Here is a 22,359-nt window from a genome sequence, read left to right on the forward strand (position 1 = left end):
ATATATATATTTATTTACTTATTTATTTATCGAGTTTTATATATCGTCATTCGGTTTCGCCATCACAACGGTTTACAAAGTTTCGATGATTATATAAATGATCTGGAAAGGAATACGGCGAGTGAGGTTATCAAATTTGCGGATGATGCAAAATTATTCAGAATAGTTAAATCACAAGCGGATTGTGATACATTACAGGAGGACTTGCAAGACTGGAATTTTGGACATCCAAATGGCAGATGAAATTTAATGTGGAACATAAGAACATAAGAAAATGCCATACTGGGTCAGACCAAGGGTCCATCAAGCCCAGCATCCTGTTTCCAACAGTGGCCAATCCAGGCCATAAGAACCTGGCAAGTACCCAAAAACTAAGTCTATTCCATGTAACCATTGCTAATGGCAGTGCAAGTTGTTGCATATAGGGAAAAAATAACCCTTGCTGTAGTTACACGATGTTAGGTTCCATATTAGGATCTCTGCACACCCCTTCAACCAAATCCACCCATCATTCTGCCACTAGAGAACGGGCCCTCTCGACAGCAGGACCAGCCATCTGGAATGCTATTCCCCCAGATCTCAGACAGGAACCCTGCCTGTTGACTTTCAGAAAAAAACTCAAGACCTGGCTGTTTCAACAAGCCTTCCCCTAACTCAGGCCCGTCTCAGCTATTCCACAGTTCATATACTAATTGCCACCTAATCAGTGCATTCCATTTCTGACCCTCTATATTATTTGTTATAGTTACCAAGTTTATCATCTGCTTCTGAGCTTCATCTCCCTATTTCCATTGCCCTTGTTTTATTGTACATTTGCCTCTTCTTCTATGTTAATGTTATAACGTCGTGTTCCATGTAAACCGATATGATATGGTCTGTATCATGAATGTCGGTATAAAAAAGTACTAAATAAATAAAATAAATAAATATTAAGAGCTACCACCCAGGAAAAAGATCTAGGCATTATAGTGGATAATACTTTAAAATCATCGGCTCAGTGTACTGCAGCAGACAAAAAAGCAAACAATGAATTATTAGGAAGGGAATGGTTAATAAAATGGAAAATGTCATAATGCCTCTATATCGCTCCATGGTGAGACCGCACCTTGAATACTGTGTACAATTCTGGTCGCCGCATTTCAAAAAAGATATAGTTGCAATGGAGAAGGTATAGAGAAGGGCAACCAAAATGATAAAGGGGATGGAACAACTCCCCTATGAGGAAAGGCTGAAGAGTTTAGGGCTGTTCAGCTTGGAGAAGAGACGGCTGAGGGGGGATATGATAGAAGTCTTTAAGATCATGAGAGGTCTTGAATGTGTAGATGTGACTCGGTTATTTACACTTTCTAATAATAGACTAGGGGGTATTCCATGAAGTTAGCAAGTAGCACATTTAAGACTAATTGGAGAAAATTCTTTTTCACTCAATGCACAATAAGCTCTGGAATTTGTTGCCAGAGGATGTGGTTAGTGCAGTTAGTGTAGCTGGGTTCAAAAAACGTTTGGATAAGTTCTTGGAGGAGAAGTCCATTAACTGCTATTAATCAAGTTTACTTAGGGAATAGCCACTGCTATTAATTGTATCAGTAGCATGGGATCTTCTTAGTGTTTGGGTAATTGCCAGGTTCTTGTGGCCTGGTTTGGCCTCTGTTGGAAACAGCATGCTGGGCTTGATGGACTCTTGGTCTGACCCATCTTGGCAATTTCTTATGTTCTTATGACATACCTTGTACAACACACACCAGGGTTCCAAAAACCACACCTACCACCTCAATCAGTGGTGGTGGAATCTGCACAGAAGAAAGCCAGAAAACAAAACCCATATTCTTCTAACCCCCCCCGGGAAAGAAATTTCTCGACGTCTTAGGCCGCAAGATCTTCCAAGGCTCCATGCTAGTGTCACGTATAGCAGCCTATCAACTCTACATGACACAGTATCAGAGGAACCTGTGGAAACAGGTATAGGATATAACTGACAATCTTCCACAACAACAAAGAGCCACTCAATGCCATTATCCAAAAAGGCCTTGAGTCAGGAAAACATGAGGTCTGAGCGGTATATGATTCCTTCGAAACTTCTGCACCCATGTCAACTACAGGAATCAGTGGTAGAAGATGGGCTTGGTTAGAAACTTTAGATCTCTGATCAGAAGTGCAAGATAAGCTAGAAGATCTTCCATGCATCATCGGAGACAACCTCTTCGGTGATAAAATTCAAGTTGCTGTCTCACAGTTAAAAAACCATCATGAGACACTACATCAGCTTTCAAAGTTACCGGCTGAGCATTCATCCTCAAGTTGAAAGCCCATGAGAAGAGACACTAGGAAACTCTTCCTCCGACCTCGTTGCTACTACCCGCCCGCATCTAATGTGTGACCTACAAGAACACCTCAACGGGGATGTCCACGCCCAGACAAAGCAAACTAGGACTCAACCAGCCCCGAAAACAGGACCGGCGTCTGATTTTTTAAAGTTTCCAGAGAACAGCAGCCACTCCAAGAATCCAAGACCAGACTTACCTGTAGGAAGTCACCTCCATTATTTCTTACAAAACTGACGCCTTATAACCACGGATCAGTGGGTGTTAGCCATTATGAACTGAGGATACTGTCTCAAATTTCTCACGATACCTCCGGATTCACCAACCACTTCATTGTGGTCACACAACAACCACACATCTCCTCTAGAGTCAGAACTCTCCACCTGTTATGAATCGGCTCCCGTGGAGGGAGGCGTTAACAATCTGTTACGAATCGGCTCCTGAGGTAGGAGGAGTTAGCAATCTGTTATGCTCTACTCCTCAAGAAGGGAGGAGTTAGCAATCTGTTATGAACTGGCTCCTGTGGAATGATGAGTTAGCAATCTGATATGCTCAGCTCCTGTAGAGGGAGTAGTTAACAATCGTAAGTTATAGACTGCGGAGTTTGCAATCTGTTATGAATCTGTTGCTGAAGACTCCTGATGGGGAAGGAGTAGCAATCTGTTACCAGCGGAGTGCTTGGAGAGAGCACTCAGCAATAGAGGAATGTAGATAGGTGGATCCTTGGGCCCATGGCAGATGACTGCGCCCCCAGGAGGATATCCTGAGAGGGACCACCGGCTAGGCTTGGGTATGGAGACAGACACAGATAGTTCTTTTATTAGACAGGATAGTAGAACCACCAGAGGTGGCAGTAGTGAGCTGATATGCCCGGCAGGGCTGAAGTCCCTCACGTACTGGAACAGCGATCCCAGGGTTGCAGAGCTGTAGAGAAACTATAGATAGTGAGTAGACAGGGTATGCTGTGTTCATAGCCAGATCTGGGTGACTAAACTCACATAAGGTCTTAAGGAAGCTCAGTAGCTGGAAAGAGTTAGGCCCTCGATGAGCGAGTACCTGGTTCCAGGGAAAGCTCTGAGAGAGTGATGGTAACTCACAAATGTCTGTATCTGCGATAGCTTCCAGGCAGTAGAGAATCTTCAGAGTGTTCAGGAACATGGGCCCTCGAGCGAGTACCGGTTCCTATCTGCAATCTGAAAAAAAGAAAAGAGAGCGAGGCCCCGAGGAGCGGGTACCCCTGGTAAGTCCGAGGAGGCAGAGTAGCTTGGGAGAAAAGCCGAAGCAATTCCCAGCAATCCCCTTGCTAACTCAATTCGTTAGCGAATACTGAGACCTTTTATATTGGAAGCGGATGGCATCATGTGCACATGCTGGAGGGAGTTCTCCTGGTGGACGTGTATATTACATTGTGAAATCTGCATTGTGGCTAAGTATTTCTGCTTATTGCTTTGAAGTTGTGTAGAAAGCTTCTGTGCCTAATTCCTGTCTGTGTTTAATTTTCTTTATAGTCTGTGTTTCAGTTCTTTATAGTAAGATATAGTAAGATATCCAGCATAGCTCTCTGCTTCAACGGCAGGGGAGAAAAAAGAAAACTGATACTTCACGCATATCCAGCATAGCTCTCTGCTTCAACGGCAGGGGAGAAAAAAGAAAACTGATACTTCACGCATATCCAGCATAGCTCCCTGCTTCAACGGCAGAGGAGAAGAAAAACAACCTATAAGGGCTGTATAACATAGTCTGGGTAAAACAAATAAGCATGGGTGTAGCTTGCTTATTGCGGCGGCTACTACCCCTAACTAATCAAGCTAGATATTTCACTTGGATGCAGCTCCATCACTGCTCTCTACATTAAAGGTGGTGGTGGAAGGGAAATAGAACCAAGAGCTAAGAGAAACAGATAAGTATGAGAGAAAAAATGTGTGAAGCTTGCTGGGCAGACTGGATGGGCCATTTGGTCTTCTTCTGCCGTCATTTCTATGTTTCTATATTTCTATATGTTTCATCATCCCAGGGGAACACCCCCGAGGTTCGTGCTCTTGCTGGTACATCAATCGGAGCGAGCGCCCTTCGTCATCAGGCAATATGGCGGATCTGCAGCGTCGTGCCGGTCCGGGGATGCCGGAGGGAGACGGCAAGAAGATGCCGCGGCAGCTAACCGTCCATCAGACCCGGAGGGAGTCGCCACAGAGGTAAAGAGGGCAGAGTGAGGGTGTCAAGCATCGACGGATGCAACACCACCCTGCTGAATTCCAGAGCTGTCGAAACCGTTTCCCGGTCTCAACAAGGCAAAAGGTTCTACTCCTGCTATTTCCTAATTCCAAAGAAAACAGGCAGCCTCCGTCCCATTCTAGACCTCCGCAATTTCAACAAATTTCTTCAAAAAGAAAAATTCAGGATGGTCTCCCTCTGGACCATTCTTCCCTTATTACAACAAGGAGATTGGCTCTGTTCTCTGGACCTGCAAGACGCCTACGCTCACATCCCCATTTCCCCACAACATCGAAAATATCTATGATTCATAGTGGGACAAAGACATTTCCAATATCGAGTTCTACCATTCGAACTGGCTTTAGCACCTCGGGTGTTCACAAAATGCATTGCTGTAGCCGCTGCACATCTAAGAAAAAACAGCATTCACGTTTTTCCCTACCTAGATGATTGGCTCATCAGGAGTCAATCCAAGTAAAGAGCTCTCGCTGCCCTAAAAAGCACTTTGACTCTGTTACGTTCCCTGGGATTCCTAATCAACTAACAGAAATCACATACGAACCCATCTCAGCTCCTCACCTTCATTGGAGCAGACCTCGACACCACAGTTGCAAAAGCTTTTCTGCCGAGCAACCGTGCACACAACCTTGCAAAACTTGCAAATTCTCTGAGCATGTGCAAAGTAACCCCTGCCCATCAATTTCTTACACTACTGGGCCACATGGCATCTACAGTCCACATCACCCCTATGGTGAAGATAGCCATGAGAAGGACTCAATGGACTTTGAAATCTAATCGTCCCTAATATGAGTCACCAACCAGTTATGTCTCTCACTTCACTGGTGGACAAACAAACCTACCTTACAGACTGGCCTACCATTCCAGCAACCAGCTCCTCATGTAACCTTGACCATGGATGCATTCACCTTGGGTTGGGGAGCTCACGTCAACAACCTCCAAATGCAAGATACGTGGACCCCACTCGAAGCAAAGTCTCAAATCAACTTTCTAGAACTTCGAGCGATACGCCTTCAAAGACTGCCTCTCACACAAGATTGTGCTGATACAAACAGACAACACAGTAGCAATGTGGTACGTAAAAAAACAGGGAGGCACAGGCTCGTATCTGCTTTGCCAAGAAACTGCAGATTTGGGCCTGGACACTATCACATTCTATGCGTCTCAAGGCCACTTATCTGGCAGGCATACAGAATGTCCTAGTGGACAGTCTCAGTCGACGTTTCCACCTCCACGAATGGTCTTTGGATCCTTGTGTAGCGAGCAAAATTTTTCAACGCTGGGGTCAACCAACCATCGACCTCTTTGCGTCCAAACTGAACTACAAAGTGGAAAGGTTCTGCTCCCTCCACAGCTGTCGACGAATGTTCACCAGGGAAGCCTTTGCTCGCCCCTAGAACAAAGGCCTCTTTTATGCGTATCCTCCGATACCACTCCTAGCCAAAACTCTCGCGAAGCTACAACAGGACAGGGGGTCAGTGATCCTCATAGCCCCGTACTGGCCTCAACAAGTATGGTTTCCCATACTTCTCAATCTCTCAGCCCAGAAACCCATTTGTCTGGGCACAGATCCCCATCTCATAACACAGAATCACGGCAAATTACGCCACCCAAACCTACAAACCCTTGCCTTAACAGCTTGGATGTTGAAAGCTTGATCCTACAACCACTCAGTCTTTCAACTCAAGTCTCTCAAGTTCTCATAACTTCATGAAAGCCTTCCACAAGAAAATCCTATCATTCTAAGTGGAATAGATTTACCATATGGTGCACGCAAAAGGTTATTGACCCTTTTTCCTGCCCCACTCCATCTCTATTAGACTATCTTTGCCACATTTCAGACTCTGGCCTCCAGACTTCTTCGATGAGGGTACACCTGATTGCCATCTCAGCATACCACAAAGGAGTTGGGGATGCCCCGGTAACAGCGCAACCCCTAGTGAGTAGGTTTATGAGGGGCCTACTTCAACTCATGCCCCCTTTACAGCCACCAGTCACCGAGTGGGACCTCAGTATAGTAATTTCAAGGCTCATGAGCTCCCCGTTTGAGCCTTTGAATTCCTGCGATAGTAAGTTTCTTACATGGAAAGTTCTCTTCCTAGTTGCCATTACATCTGCACGAAGGGTTAGTGAGTTACAAGCACTTGTCACATACTCACCCTATACCAGGGTCCTACGTACTCACCCTAAATTCCTTCCCAAGGTGGTAACCAACTTCCACTTGAATCAGTCTATAGTCTTGCCCACCTTTTTCCCAAGGCCTCACTCTCACCAGGGCGAGAGAGTTTTATACACCTTGGATTAAAATGTGCACTTTCATTTTACCTAGACCGCACTGCAGTCCATAGGAAATCCACTCAACTCTTTGTTTCTTTTGACAAAAACAAGCTGGGAGTTGCAGTGGGCAAACAAACTCTCTCCAACTGGCTAGCAGACTGTATCGAATTCTGCTATGAGAAAGCAGGCCTTCCTCTCCAGGGGCAAGTATCGGTGGTGCTCCCGCTTCACAAGAGTGGGAGCAGAGAGGAGGCTGGAAACTACAGGCCGGTTAGCTTCACCTCAGTGGTTGGAAAATTAATGGAGTCACTACTGAAAGAAAGAATAGTGAACTATCTACAGTCAGAAAAATTGCTGGACCAGAGGCAGCATGGATTCACCAGGGAACGGTCCTGTCAGACAAATCTGATTGACTTTTTTTGATTGGGTGATTAGGGAATTGGATCGAGGAAGAGCGCTTGATGTCATTTACTTGGATGTCAGCAAACTTTTGATATGGTCCCGCACAGGAGGCTTGTGAATCAAATGAGAAGCTTAGGAGTGAATGCCGAGGTGGTGGGCTGGATTGCAAACTGGTTGACGGACAGAAGACATTGTGTGATGGTAAATGGAACGTACTCTGAAGAGAGAGCGATGTTAAGCGGAGTGCTTCAAGGATCGGTGTTGGGACCGGTCCTGTTCAATATCTTTCGGGCCGATACAGTAAAGCGCGGCCACGGTTACCCTGTTTTTAACCTGTTTTGGATGCACTATTTGGACGCGTAAGGCTAACCCGCGATTCAGTATCCGGTTTTACGCGTCCTTACCGCTTGCCGAAATGGACGCGTATCCGTCTCCGCCCGCCGCATGTATATATGTTATGTTAATGATCGATTTAGCTATTCCCTCCGATACGGTAATGTGCGCCCAGATTATCGCCTTTTTAACCAGCTTATTTGCCACGTCTTTAACCTGCATATTTACCGCCTACTCTGACCCTGGCATTAATGTGGTGTTCGTTCAGCTTCGTACTAGACAGCGCCATGGACAACATGTATATTATTGCTCTGGCGCTAGTTTTTCATTTGGTTGAGAAGTCATGGACGTCTGGAAAGAGACAGGAACGTCCATGAACGGAAGTTGCGACCTTGGATGTCCAAGGTCGCGGCGTCCGTTCATGGACCTTCCCGTCTGTATCCGGGCATCCATGATCAGAGGCCGCGCTGCCTTGAGCGCCCGGCCGGACGTCCAAGGTCACGGCTTGGACGTCCGGCCGGGCGCTCAAGGCAGCGGGGCCTACAGGCGGGAAGGTCCATGAACGGAAGCCGCGGCGTCCGTTCATGGACCTTCCCGCCTGTAGGCCCCGCTGCCTTGAGCGCCCGGCTGGATGTCCAAGGTTGCGGCTTGGACGTCTGGCTGGGTGCTCAAGGCAGCAGGGTCTGTAGAAAAGAACCATCCACTTACTTGGTGGAATAACATTTGAAATCACATTTGAAATGACAGATACCAGCACACCCTGGATACTGTATAGGCGATGCATACCGCTCTATACAGTAAAATGGATTGCGAGTGCCTACCGCTTCATTGCCGCTCTTTGGACGCCGCTTGGATTTGTGTCTAATTTGAATACTGAATCGAGCAGCTTGTGAACCAAGATGTGCGCGCGGCAAACGAGGGTGCACCCGGCACTGCCGCACTGTTTCTTACGCGTCCTTAGTGTAACGGCCCGTTTGTAAGCAACATTGTGGATAGGATAGAAGGTAAGGTTTGACTTTTTGTGGATGATACTAAGATCTGCAAAAGAGTGGACGCGCCAGAAGGAGTGGAGAGAATGAGATGGGATTTAAGGAAGCTGGAAGAGTGGTCGAAGATAATGGCAGCTGAGATTCAATGCCAAGAAGTGCAGAGTCATGCATATGAGGTGTGGAAATCCAAAAGAACTGTATTTGATGGGGTGAAGGGCTGATGTACAGGGAGCAGGAGAGAGACCTTGGGGTGATGGTGTCTAATGATCTAATGTCGGGGAAACAATGTGACAAGGCGATAGCTAATGCTAGAAGAATGCTGGGCTCCATAGAGAGAGGAATAACTAGTGAAAGAAAGGAAGTGATGATCCCCTTGTACAGGGCCTTGGAGAGGCCTCACCTGGAGTACTGTGTTCAGTTCTGGAGACCACACATTTCCAAAGGGACAGAGACAGGATGGAGGCGGTCCAGAGAAGGGCGACCAAAAAGGTGGATGGTCTACATAAAATGACTTATGAGGAGAGATTGAAGAACCTAAATATGTACTCCCTGGAGGAGAGGAGGAGCAGGGGTGATATGATACAGACTTTCAGATACTTGAAAGGTTTTAATGATCCATGGTCAACAACAAACCTTTTACGTTGGAAAAAAGTCAGCAGAACTAGGGGCCATGATTTGAAACTCCAGGGAGGAAGACTCAGAACCAATGTCAGGAAGTATTTCTTCGCGGAAAGGGTGGTGGATACCTAGAATGCCCTTCCAGAGGAAGTGGTGAAGACTAGAACTGTGAAGGATTTCAAAGGGCATGGGATAAACACTGTGAATCCATAAAGGCTAGAAGATGGGAATGAAGAGAAGAGCCATGGGGGTGGATTACTGGAGTGGAGGCTAGTTCCTAGTGATTACTACCCTTACTCAATAAGGGTAGTAATTACTTTTCTCCCGCCCGCTCAGCCACCTGGTCGGCCCTCCCTGCGCTCTCGGCGCGGACCCGTCGGGGTCAGGGGAGGTGGACCAGGACCGGAGGCCACCACAGAGACGCAGGTGAGGCGGTCGGCCACCCCCAGACGCGGCCGAAGCCCTTCCCCGAGCAGCAACTAAAGGGAAGGGACAGTAAACAAAATTTAAATCGGCGCTAAACCCGCCCCCTGGGCACCACGTAATCCCGGAGCCCAGAGCCCTTTATAGGGCAAGAGACGGCCACAGGCGTCTCGCGCCTAAGGAGCGCGACAAAGGGGCTTGCCCCTTTGTGCGCCCCTTAGTGCGTATCTGAGTGTGGTTACCTAGGGCTCCCACCCCCACCTATCCACCGGCAACGTACGCACCCTGATCTTCAGCCACCTCCGAGCCCCCCCATGTAAATGGTAACACCCCCAGCACTCCCGTAGCTCAAACTCTCAGCTCTCCCATCCAGCCAACTCGCCAGCAGACAGACTCCAACAGCTCTCCCAATCATCCAGCTCTCCAGCAGACAGACTCCAACAGCTCTCCCAATCATCCAGCTCTCCAGCAGACAGACTCCAACAGCTCTCCCAATCATCCAGCTCTCCAGCAGACAGACTCCAACAGCTCTCCCAATCATCCAGCTCTCCAGCAGACAGACTCCAACAGCTCTCCCAATCATCCAGCTCTCCAGCAGACAGACACACGCATCACTCTCAAACTGCTCCAAGCTCTCGCAACCAGTCAACTCCCCAGGGGACTCTTCCTTCCACAGTCGGACTAGCTCTCCTCCACGACCCACTCCCTTCCTAAAGAAGTCAACATGCAAATCTTCCCTATCCCTATCATATACTACCGCCACCTCTATCATTCGAAAGCCTCTCAACAACCATCAAGACACACTACTAGATCCCTCATTCCAATCATGACATCCCCTCTCACGCAGTTGCTAGGTCTCACCATGTTCTCCCTTACTCTACTCAACGCACAATCTCTGACAAAGAAAACCCACGTCCTTAATGATTTCCTCTCAGACTCAAAGCCAGACATCTGTGCCATCACGGAAACCTGGCTAAAAAGCTCGGACACAGCCCTAATAAACTAATTACCGATACACCTCTATGACATTATCTCGATCCCCAGACAAAAGAAACGAGGAGGCGGTCTTCTTTTAGCTACCAAAAAGGAATTCAAACTCAACTCATTTCCAATCAAAACCACCACACCTACGAAACTGGAATTAGGTCTTTTTAAATCTAAGCATCTACAAATTCTACTAATATATGCTCCTCCAGGACTACTGGACTCAGATGCTTCACCCCCTCATAGAAACAATAGCTAAATACATCAACATGGACTCGCCAGCCATAATTATGGGGGACTTAAACCTCCATGTAGACGTCTCTCCTCTCACCCCCAACTGTGAAGCACTCCTTACCACTCTGAGTGCCATGGGCTTTAAGCAAATAATTGATAAACCAACCCATAAAGCAGGACACACTCTTGACCTCATCTTCATCAATTCTAACATATCTTACAAGAATGATCCAATCTGTACCCCTATTCCCTGGTCAGACCACTCAATGATTTCAACTACCCTCACAACTCAAGGAAACCCTAAGCCTTCTCAGCCCCACTCCACCATCCACTTCAGGAAAACCTGCACCTCTGACACGCTTAGTGATCATCTTACCAAAGAACTCCCCAATCTGGACACCTCCAGCCCCAATACAGCCCTCCTCTCTTGGCACAATATCACTGAGGCAATAGCGAATAAACTATGCCCTAAAACGGTGAAAATAATCAACTCGACACATAAGAATCAACCCTGGTTCTCCCCAGAACTTAAGCAGATGAAACAAGACCTTAGACACAAAGGGGCGGATTTTCATACTCCGCGAATAGGCCTACTTTTGTTTGCGCTCCAGGCGCAAACAAAAGTACGCTGGATTTTAGTAGATACGCGCGGAGCCGCGCGTATCTGCTAAAAACCTGGATCGGCGCGCGCAAGGCTATCGATTTTGTATAGCCGGCGTGCGCCGAGCCACGCAGCCTACCCCCGTTCCCTCCGAGGCCGCTCCGAAATCGGAGCGGCCTTGGAGGGAACTTCCTTTTGCCCTCCCCTCACCTTCCCCTCCCTTCCCCTACCTAACCCACCCACCCGGCCCTGTCTAAGCCCCCCCCCTTACCTTTGTCGGGGGATTTACGCCTCCCTCTGGGAGGCGTAAATCCCCGCGCGTCAGCAGGCCTCCTGCGCGCCGGGACGCGACCTGGGGGCGGGTCCGGAGGGCGCGGCCACGCCCCCGGGCCGCCCCGGGCCGTAGCCTCGCCCCCGGGCCCGCCCCGGAACGCTCCCGACACGCCCCGAAAATGCCGCGCGGTTCGGGCCCGCCCCCCGACACGCCCCCTCCGAAAACCCCGGGACTTACAGCGAGTCCCGGGGCTCTGCGCGCGCCGGTAGGCCTATGTAAAATAGGCTTACCGGCGCGCAGGGCCCTGCTCGCCTAAATCCGCCCGGTTTTGGGCGGATTTAGGCGAGCAGGGCTCTGAAAATCCACCCCAAAGAATGTGAATGGCGTAAGCTCCCCAACTCCATTAATTTGTCTGACTACAAACGCACCCTCCACAACTACAGGAATTCCATCTTAAAGACAAAAAGAGACTTCTATGCCAAAAGAATTCACGATCTTCAATTTGATGCCAGGACCCTGTTCTCTTATGTCTCCCAACTCACAAAATCCTCTACCCCCACCATACCAGACGACCAAGCTCAATCGAAAGCAAATGAACTAGCACTCTTCTTTCAGAAAAAAACTGCAGACACATTAGCGCGCCTCCCCACCAATGCAACCCCACCCTCCTTATTCTCCAATTCCATTCCTCGTACTGGTGCCATCCTCGACTCATTCGAACCTACAACCCCAGTGGAGATCGAATCTATACTTAAGAGGCTGAAACCATCTAACCACCCAGCAGATCACATTCCGACTAAACTACAGCTTCTCATCCCGAATGCTATCTCTAGATCTCTGGCCAACATCATAAATTGCTCACTCGCTCAAGGAATCTACCCGGACAGGCTAAAAATGGCGTCCCTCAAACCCCTCCTGAAGAAACCCAATCTGGACACAAGAGAACCCTCCAATTTCCGCCCCATATCCAACCTCCCTTTTCTGGCAAAAATCATGGAGAAAGTGGTAAATACACAACTCTCTGTTTACCTGGAAGAACATAATATCCTCTACCCATCCCAATATGGTTTTCGTAAATCAGCAAGTACAGAAACCCTTCTTATCTCACTTTCCGACCACATCCTCATGGGCCTGGACAGAGGGCTCTCTTTTATCCTAGTCCTTCTTGACATATCATCAGCCTTTGACACCGTGAATCACTCCATCCTACTAAATCGCCTATCAGAAATCGGATTAACAGGATCTGCCCACAACTGGTTTAACTCCTTCCTCAGTAACAGAAGCTTCAAAGTAAAAATCAATAACAATGAATCCCCAGACGTCAAATCAACATTAGGCGTACCACAAGGCTCTTCCTTGTCACCCACACTTTTCAATATATACCTCCTGCCCCTCTGTCAATTGCTTACTAACCTAAAATTAAAACACTATCTCTACGCAGACGACGTACAGATTCTGATTCCCATAACTGAATTCCTCCCTAAATCTCTCGCCTTTTGGGAAATCTGCCTCCAATCTATTAACCGTCTGCTCACCAGCTTGAATCTAGTTCTTAATGCAACCAAGACAGAACTCCTATTCATCTCCTCGGACCACTCGGCTTTAATCAATCCACCAGCTGGCAACACCCAGATCACGCAAGTAAGGGACATAGGAGTAATTACCACTTTCTCCATGAACCATCTGAATCTTAAGAAATCCATCAATAACACTACCAAGGATTGCTTTTATAAATTACAAGTCATGAAAAGGCTCAGACCCCTCCTCCACTTCCAGGATTTCAGGACTGTTCTCCAAACCACGCTCTTCTCCAAAACAGATTACTGCAACTCTCTCCTCCCCGGGCTCCCCATCTCATCTATCAAACCATTACAGATGCTTCAAAACGCTGCGGCTAGAATCCTGACCAATACCAACAGAGGAGCACACATCACTCCCATACTACGGAACCTTCACTGGCTGCAAATAAAATATAGAATATTACACAAGGCCCTCACCATAATTCACAAAACCATCTATAATCAGCAACAACTAGACCTCCAGATTCCTCTCAAATTATACTCATCTGCTAGACCCATCAGAGAAGCATATAAAGGCACCCTGCAAACCCCCCCCAAATAAATCCACTCGCCTATCATCTACCAAAGAACGAGCTTTTTCTACAGCCGCCCCAGCCATCTGGAACAAGATGCCCACAGACCTCAGACTAGAACCATGCCCTCTAACCTTCCGAAAAAAACTCAAGACATGGCTCTTCCTCCAAGCCTTCTCATAACTTACATATCCAGCAATTTCTTCACCAGACCAGACACTGATTCCTAACTAAACACCCCTCCAAGTTTAGGCATTATACTCATGCCTCTCTTCTTTATATTATTGCATTATCTAATTTATTCAGTTATGCTTCCTATTTCTCCGGCTATCCTAGCCCTCCATGTTAAAACCTCCTTGTTATATGTAACTTTCGCCTCTTGTTAAATGGTTGATTATGTTTTACCCCTTGTTATATGTAAACCGATCTGATATGAATTTCTTTCATGAAGGTCGGTATATAAAAATGTTAAATAAATAAATAAATAAATAAATAATAAGCCTTCGCACGGTTAATGCAACTCCAACATTGCTCTCTGCTTCAACGGCAAGAGGAAATGTGGAAAAGAGGATTTGTATTCAGATACCCACCAACAAGGTCTGAACTTCACAATATGGTTAAACAAATAAGTGTGGGGGTAGCTTGCTTATTACGGCGGTTACTACTCTAAACCAATTAAGCCTGATAAGAACATAAGAACATGCCATACAGGGTCAGACCAAGGGTCCATCAAGTCCAGCATCCTGTTTCCAACAGTGGCCAATCCAGGCCATAAGAACCTGGCAAGTACCCAAAAACTAAGTCTATTCCATGTTACCGCTGCTAGTAATAGCGGTGGTTATTATCTAAGTCAACTTAATTAATAGCAGGTAATGGACTTCTCCTCCAAGAACTTATCCAATCCTTTTTTAAACACAGCTATACAAACTGCACTAACCACATCTTCTGGCAACAAATTCCAGAGTTTAATTGTGCGTTGCGTGAAAAAGAACTTTCTCGGATTAGTTTTAAATGTGCCACATGCTAACTTCATGGAGTGCCCCCCTAGTCTTTCTATTATCTGAAAGAGTAAAAAACCAATTCACATCTACCTGTTCTAGACATCTCATGATTTTAAACACTTCTATCATATCCCCCCTCTGCTGTCTCTTCTCCAAGCTGAAAAGTCCTAACCTCTTTAGTCTTTCCTCATAGGGGAGCTGTTCCATTCCCCCCATCATTTTGGTCGCCCTTCTCTGCACCCTCTCCATCGCAATTATATCTTTCTTGAGATGCGGCGACCAGAATTGTACACAGTATTCAAGGCGTGGTCTCACCATGGAGCGATACAGACATTTTCCATTCTATTCACCATTCCCTTTCTAATAATTCCCAACATTCTGCTTTCTTTTTTGACTGCCGCAGCACACTGAACCGACAATTTCAATGTGTCATCCACTATTACGCCTAGATCTCTTTCTTGGGTGGTAGCACCTAATATGGAACCCAACATTGTGTAACCACAGCATGGGTTATTTTTCCCTATATGCATCACCTTGCACTTATCCACATTAAATATCATCTGCCATTTCGATGCCCAATTTTACAATCTCACAAGGTCTTCCTGCAAGGTCTTTGAATGCATAAAAAGCATTGCTCTCTGCTTCAACTGCAGGGGGAAATGTGGAAAACAGGATTACATTCAGTCTATATCCAACAAGGCATTGATCTGTGCAGTCGGGGTAAATAAGCATCGGGATAACTTGCTTGATGCGGTGGTTACTACCCTCAACCATTTAGCCTTATGCTCACCCGAGATGCAACTCCAACATTACTCTTTGCATCAATAACAGGGGAGGGCAGGAAATTTGAATCAAACAGTTACCAACAAGGGCCCTGAACTTGGTAGTTGATGAAACAGATAAGTATGGGAAAATAAGTGTGGGAGCTTGCTGGGCAGACTGGATGGGCCAATTGGTCTTTTTCTGCTGTCATTTCTATGTTTCTTTGAGTAAAAGCGCACTCAGTAAAGGGCTATGTCGACATCAGTAGCACACTACCGTTCAGTACCAATTGCTGACATCTGCAAAGCTGCGTCTTCGAGTTCTCTTCACACATTTGCAATTCACTACTGCTTAGATAAGGAAGGACGACAAGACTCTGCCTTTGGACAATCTGTCTTGAAAAACCTTCTTCCAGTATAATACCCAACTCCTTCCACGACCATCTGCTGTGATTCAGGCTGCCTCCTCATAGTCAATGGCACCCCAGTTGTTGTGCCTGTTGCACGAGTTGCGTGCCATTGACCTGACAAAACAGGAGTCAGCCTGTAGCTTGCTAATCACCCGTATTGATGGCGAAACCAAATGACGGTATATAAAACTCAATAAATAAATAAATATGTGAGGACTACCATCCTGCTTGTCCTGGGAGAAAGCAGAGTTGCTTACCTGTAACAGGTGTTCTCCCAGGACAGCAGGATGTTGTCCTCACGAAACCCACCTGCCACCCCGCGGAGTTGGTCCACTGCTGTTTTATTATTTTATTTTTTCGTTCGCACTTATTGCTACAAAAGAGACTGAAGGGAGACCCCCTGTGGCTGCAGGGATCATGGCATGCTGGGCATGCTCAGTGTGCCAGTCAGAAGTTTCTAGAAATTTTGACAAAGTTTTCCATGATAGGGCTCCGTCCAGTGACGTCACCCATATGTGAGGACTACATCCTGCTGTCCTGGGAGAACACCTGTTACAGGTAAGCAACTCTGCTTTTTTTTCTACCGAAGGTGGTCACTGTCTTTCACTTGAATCAGTCCATCTCCCTGCCCTCTCTGGACGAAGAGAAAGATGTTGAATATCGTCTGTTGTGACCCTTGGATGTCAAGAGACATATTGTCCAGTATCTGTAGGTAACTTTACAGAAGACGGATCGCTTGTGTGTTCTTCATGGCAGTACTAGAAGGGGAGAGCTGGCTTCGTGGGCTACCATAGCTTGCTGGATTAAGAAGTTAGTCATGGCTGCATACATCGATTCTGGGAAGCCATTACTTACTCAGGTCAGGGCTCATTTCACTAGAGCTCAAGCCGTGTCATGGGCGGAAGTGAAATTGTTGTTTCCCGTCGACATTTACTGAGCTGTGACGTGGTTCTGCTTACACACCTTTTCCAGGTATTATGTCTGGATGTGCAAGCCTGGGAGGACGCAGCCTTTGCATGTGCGGTTTAGACTGGACTGTGGGCAGCCTCCTGCCCTATTTGGGAATCCACTTGTTCTGGATTCATCTTCTGGATGCTAAGAAATGAGAAATTACTACTTACCTGATAATTTCCTTTTCTTTAGGACAGTCAGATGAATCCAGCTTCTGAATGGTTATGTTATGATCCTCCATGGCTATGTGGTATACTGGTAAGTGTTCATCAAGTCCCTAGACTAGTGTTATTACATTCTTGTCTTAGCTCAGTGTTGCTTGTTGGCTGAATATTGAAATGGCTATCTGTTTAATCAAGTTTTGCTAGTCTGTCCATAGTTGCTTTTGAAGAGAATACTGGCAGGCTGATGCTACTGCAGGGGTGTATATTGTCAGTTTGCTCTGTCTCCTTCTGCTAATACAGGTGCATAACCCACTTGTTCTGGATTTATCTGAGTGTCCTAAAGAAAATTAAATTATGAAGTAAATAGTAATTTCTCAATATTCAGCGGTTTAGCCACTGAATATACCTTGTAATTTAGTTGGATAAGTTATACTGTCTAAGTTTCTTAAATGGGCAGTTTTCAATATTGACCACAGTATGTTTTTATTTGAAAGTCAAACAATAACCTGCCTACAATGGATGATAGAGCAGGAAATAAATATTTTAAATATTTCATGTGCTGTTCTAATGTTTCATGTGCTGTGCAATGTTTTTGAACAAAAAGTATAATTCTGAATGTGAATATGTATTTTAAAAAAACCAATACGCTTAGTTGCAGAGCTTCTGTACTCCAGGCAGTGGTGTGAAGAACTCAAAGACACTGCTGCCATTGGTAGAGAATGCTGTGAATTGCTTCTAACGATGGGCATTACAAGTGAAAGATTTGGGAAGTGTGGAGAAAGTGTAGCTAGTCTTCTGGCTGACTTGAATTACAGGTGAGTAGAAATTGTATGTTCTAGAGTAGGAATCCTTAAGAACATAAGTAATGCCATACTGGATCAGACCTAGGTCCATGGAGCCCAGCATCCTGTCTCTGACAGTACTAGTTTGGATCACAATTACCCTGCAGATCAGAAAAAGTAGAGCTATTTCTTGTTAGTCTGTCCCGGGGTACGCAATGGATTTTGCAAGTTTAGTTGGCCAATAATTGCTTATGGACTTTTCCTCCAGGAATTTGTCCAAAACTATTTTAAAACCTGTTATGCTTGGTTCCTTGACCACGTCCCTCTATTAATAGATTGGACAGCATGATTATGCACTGAGTGAAAAAGTACTTTCTTTGTTTTAAATCTTCTGGTTTCATGGCGTGTCCTCTAGACCTAATGTTGTTGAAAAGGTTAATAACCATCCTTTATTTACCCGTCCCACCTCACTAATGATTGTATAAATTTATTTGATAATCCCATGTAATATTCTTAATTATCTGCCCGTTGATCATTTTAACTAATATTGTATTCTTTCTTTAGGTCACGAGAGATTGGCATGTTGTGGTCTCTAACAGCTGCTAAATGGATTGAAACGAGGAACAGTGAATCTTGTGAATTAAAATATCTTTTTCAGAACATAGACGGGTATGTCACTCAGTATCTTTAGCTGCATATTAGCTGTTGGTTTCTTTCTTGTTATGCTTTAGGGTAATCATAGTACTGTGCTGCTTCTGTGTTGAAAAAAGAATAAAATGATCAATAAGAACATAAGAACATAAGAACATAAGAAATTGCCATGCTGGGTCAGACCAAGGGTCCATCAAGCCCAGCATCCTGTTTCCAACAGAGGCCAAACCAGGCCACAAGAACCTGGCAATTACCCAAACACCTAGAAGATCCCATGCTACTGATGCAATTAATAGCAGTGACTATTCCCTAAGTAACCTTGATTAATAGCAGTTAATGGACTTCTCTTCCAAGAACTTATCCAAACCTTTTTTGAACCCAGCTACACTAACTGCACTAACCACATCCTCTGGCAACAAATTCCAGAGATTTATTGTGCGTTGAGTGAAAAAGAATTTTCTCCGATTAGTCTAAATGTGCTACTTGCTAACTTCATGGAATGCCCCCTAGTCCTTCTATTATTCGAAAGTGTAAATAACCGAGTCACATCTACTCGTTCAAGACCTCTCATGATCTTAAAGACCTCTATGATATCCCCCTCAGCCGTCTCTTCTCCAAGCTGAACAGCCCCTAACCTCTTCAGCCTTTCCTCATAGGGGAGCTGTTCCATCCCCTTTATCATTTTGGTTGCCCTTCTCTGTACCTTCTCCATTGCAACTATATCTTTTTTGAGATACGGCGACCAGAATTGTACACAGTATTCAAGGTGTGGTCTCACCATGGAGCGATATAGAGGCATTATGACATTTTCCGTTTTATTAACCATTCCCTTCCTAATAATTCCTAACATTTTATTTGCTTTTTTGACTGCTGCAGCACACTGAGCTGACGATTTCAATGTATTATCTACTATGACGCCTAGATCTCTTTCTTGGGTGGTAGCTCCTAATATGGAACCTAACATCTGTAACTACAGCTAGGGTTATTTTTCCCTATATGCAACACCTTGCACTTGTTCCACATTAAATTTTCATCTGCCATTTGGATGCCCAATCTTCCAGTCTTGCAAGGTCCTCCTGTAATGTATCACAGTCTGCTTGTGATTTAACTACTCTGAATAATTTTGTATCATCTGCAAATTTGATAACGTCACTCATCGTATTCCTTTCCAGATCATTGATATATATATTGAAAAGCACCGGTCCAAGTACAGATCCCTGAGGCACTCCACTGTTTACCCTTTTCCACTGAGAAAATTGACCATTTAGTCCTACTCTCTGTTTCCTGTCTTTTAACCAGTTTGTAATCCACGAAAGGACATCGCCTCCTATCCCATGACTTTTTAGTTTTCGTAGAAGCCTCTCATGAGGGACTTTGTCAAACGCCTTCTGAAAATCCAAATACACTACATCTACCGGTTCACCTTTATCCACATGGTTATTACCCCTTCAAAAAAATGAAGCAGGTTTGTTAGGCAAGACTTCCCTTGGGTAAATCCATGTTGACTGTGTCCCATTAAATCATGTCTTCTATATGCTCTACAATTTTGATCTTGAAGGATGTTTCCACTATTTTTCCCGGCACTGAAGTTAGGCTTCACTGGTCTATAGTTACCCCGGATCACCCCTGGAGCCTATTTTTTAAATATTGGGGTTACTATGGCCACCCTCCCAGTCTTCAGGTACAATGGATGATTTTAATGATAGGTTACAAATTTAACTAATAGGTCAGAAATTTCATTTTTGAGTTCCTTTTAGTACCCTGGGATGCATACCATCCGGTCCAGGTGACTTGCTACTCTTTAGTTTGTCAATCTGGCCTACTACATCTTCCAGGTTGACAGTGATTCCGTTCAGTTCGTCTGACTCATCACCCTGAAAACCAACCTCGGAACTGGTATCTCCCCAACATCCTCACTAGTAAACACGGAAGCAAAGAATTCATTTAGTCTTTCTGCAATGGCCTTATCTTCCCTAAGAGCCCCTTTAACCCCCTCGGTCATCTAATGGTCATCCAACCGACTCCCTCACAGGTTTCTTGCTTTGGATATATTTAAAAAAGTTTTTTATTATGAGTTTTTGCCTCTATGGCCAACTTCATTTCAAATTCTCTCTTCGCTTGTTTTATCAATGTTTTTACACTTAACTTGACAATGCTTATGTTTTATCCTATTTTCTTCAGATGCTATGTCAGTCTGAATTAATATAGTGATATATTTTAAACAATGGTAGTTTGTTCTTTATTTTATTCTGGGGAATAAAAACTAGAATGAATCTCTCCTGTGAGAAACAAATGTTCCTGCTGAGATGGTGTGCTCTAGTGGTGGATTAGAAGGGGGTCTAGCAGGGATTAAGAATGATAATAAAATTAAGGTTATACATTATTATTAAAGACAATTACACTTTCTCTAGCCAAGAAAAACACATTTATTATTTATTTATTTATTTATTTATTTTATTTTAAAGGCTTTTATATACCGGAGTTCATGCACTAGTGCATACCACTTCAGTTTACACAGAACAAGGATCAGGAAAATTACATCAAACAGATTGAACAATTAAACAAATATACAATTACATCCAACGATTTGGGTATAAATAACATGGCTAACTTAGTAGGAACTTAGAGTTTGAGGTAAAGGAGAGGAGAAATAGTACCAAGTGGTAACAGAACAATGTTAATAGCTAAATAATAAATATAAATAGTAAATACAAATTCTTATAATAAATACAGATGCTTACAGATTACAGTCTTCATGAAAGTTTACATCTACAGAATAGGATTAAGTAAATAAGAACTGGCGGTTATTTCTTTAGGAGTGAAGACTTCAAAAACATGGTTCTAACATTGAGCATAGGAAGGTTAGCTGAACTGTTGAAGTTAAACAGTGAGCATTAGTTGGAGAACTCTAATCTAGATTTCCAGGAATGTGGTTTATACCTTTAGCACTGGCTATTAATATTGCTCTCCTCTTAAAGAGATTTTCAAGTTCAAATGGTGTACACAGTAGATGAGAATGAATGTGCATACTTTCCCCTTCAAAATTTGCCATTATCACAAAGTAAACCTGTACCTGCTATTTTGTGCGGGTAGATTTAGAAAGGAAAACAATGCATGTAGTCTTGAAAATAAAATACGCTTGCATTCTCTGATCTTGCCCAAAATGCAACCCCCAGGATACACCTCTAAGTGTGGCTAAAAGTATGCACATTGGGAAACACTATATTGAGGGATGGCATTTATATGGCTCAATTCCTGTTTATTTTGTGCAGACTCTCTCCACCCAACACTAGAAAGTTATGTTTGGTGGTCTGCGAGCTCCTCCCCTGCGAACTGTTACTCTTACCCCTTGGGCCAGGCCCTCCAGTCACCACAGACGCTTATTGGACAGACTTCCTTCCCAGCATGGCGGGAGGCCATGCCCCGACATGGCAGGACGCCGCTGACAACCCTGGGCCCTGCTCCTCCTAGGGCGCGCAGCACGCCCGATGTAATTAGTTTTAAAGGGAAAATTATCTTCCTCTGATTTCACTAAGCCTGGTTCTTCCCAACCGGATGTAGGCCTGGGATAAGACTTTTCAGGTGGGGTGCCTGATTTTGGAACTCCCCTATATAAGGCCCCTACAGACACTCCTCCAGGGCCTCGGCAACAGGTTTCCCTATATCCTTGTAGTGTGAGTTGCCTAAGTGTTCCCTGTCTTTGTTCTCCAGTGCCAGCATCAGTTCCTTCAGTTCCAGTTGGTTCTTGTTTTCGTCCTCCGTTCCAGTGCTCCTCGTCGTCATCTCCAGTTCCTGTGTTTGTTCAGTTTCTCCTCATCTACCCGCTTGTTCTGCTCCTTGCCTCCCTGTCCTGCCTCTCCTT

The 22,359-nt window shown here is 45.1% G+C and overlaps 1 protein-coding gene across 1 annotated transcript in view; it reads left to right on the forward strand.

The window, feature by feature from the left end:
• Nucleotides 1–22,359, forward strand: part of LTN1 (listerin E3 ubiquitin protein ligase 1) — a 745,678-nt gene that overhangs the window by 280,125 nt on the left and 443,194 nt on the right. The window contains exons 14-15 of the mRNA XM_029579179.1: nt 17,717–17,879; nt 18,411–18,515. Of these exons, the coding sequence (XP_029435039.1) occupies nt 17,717–17,879; nt 18,411–18,515 (268 nt within the window). The remainder of the gene's footprint in view (nt 1–17,716; nt 17,880–18,410; nt 18,516–22,359) is intronic.

Source organism: Rhinatrema bivittatum, chromosome 15 (assembly GCF_901001135.1).
Source record: "Rhinatrema bivittatum chromosome 15, aRhiBiv1.1, whole genome shotgun sequence".
Classification (NCBI taxonomy): domain Eukaryota; kingdom Metazoa; phylum Chordata; class Amphibia; order Gymnophiona; family Rhinatrematidae; genus Rhinatrema; species Rhinatrema bivittatum.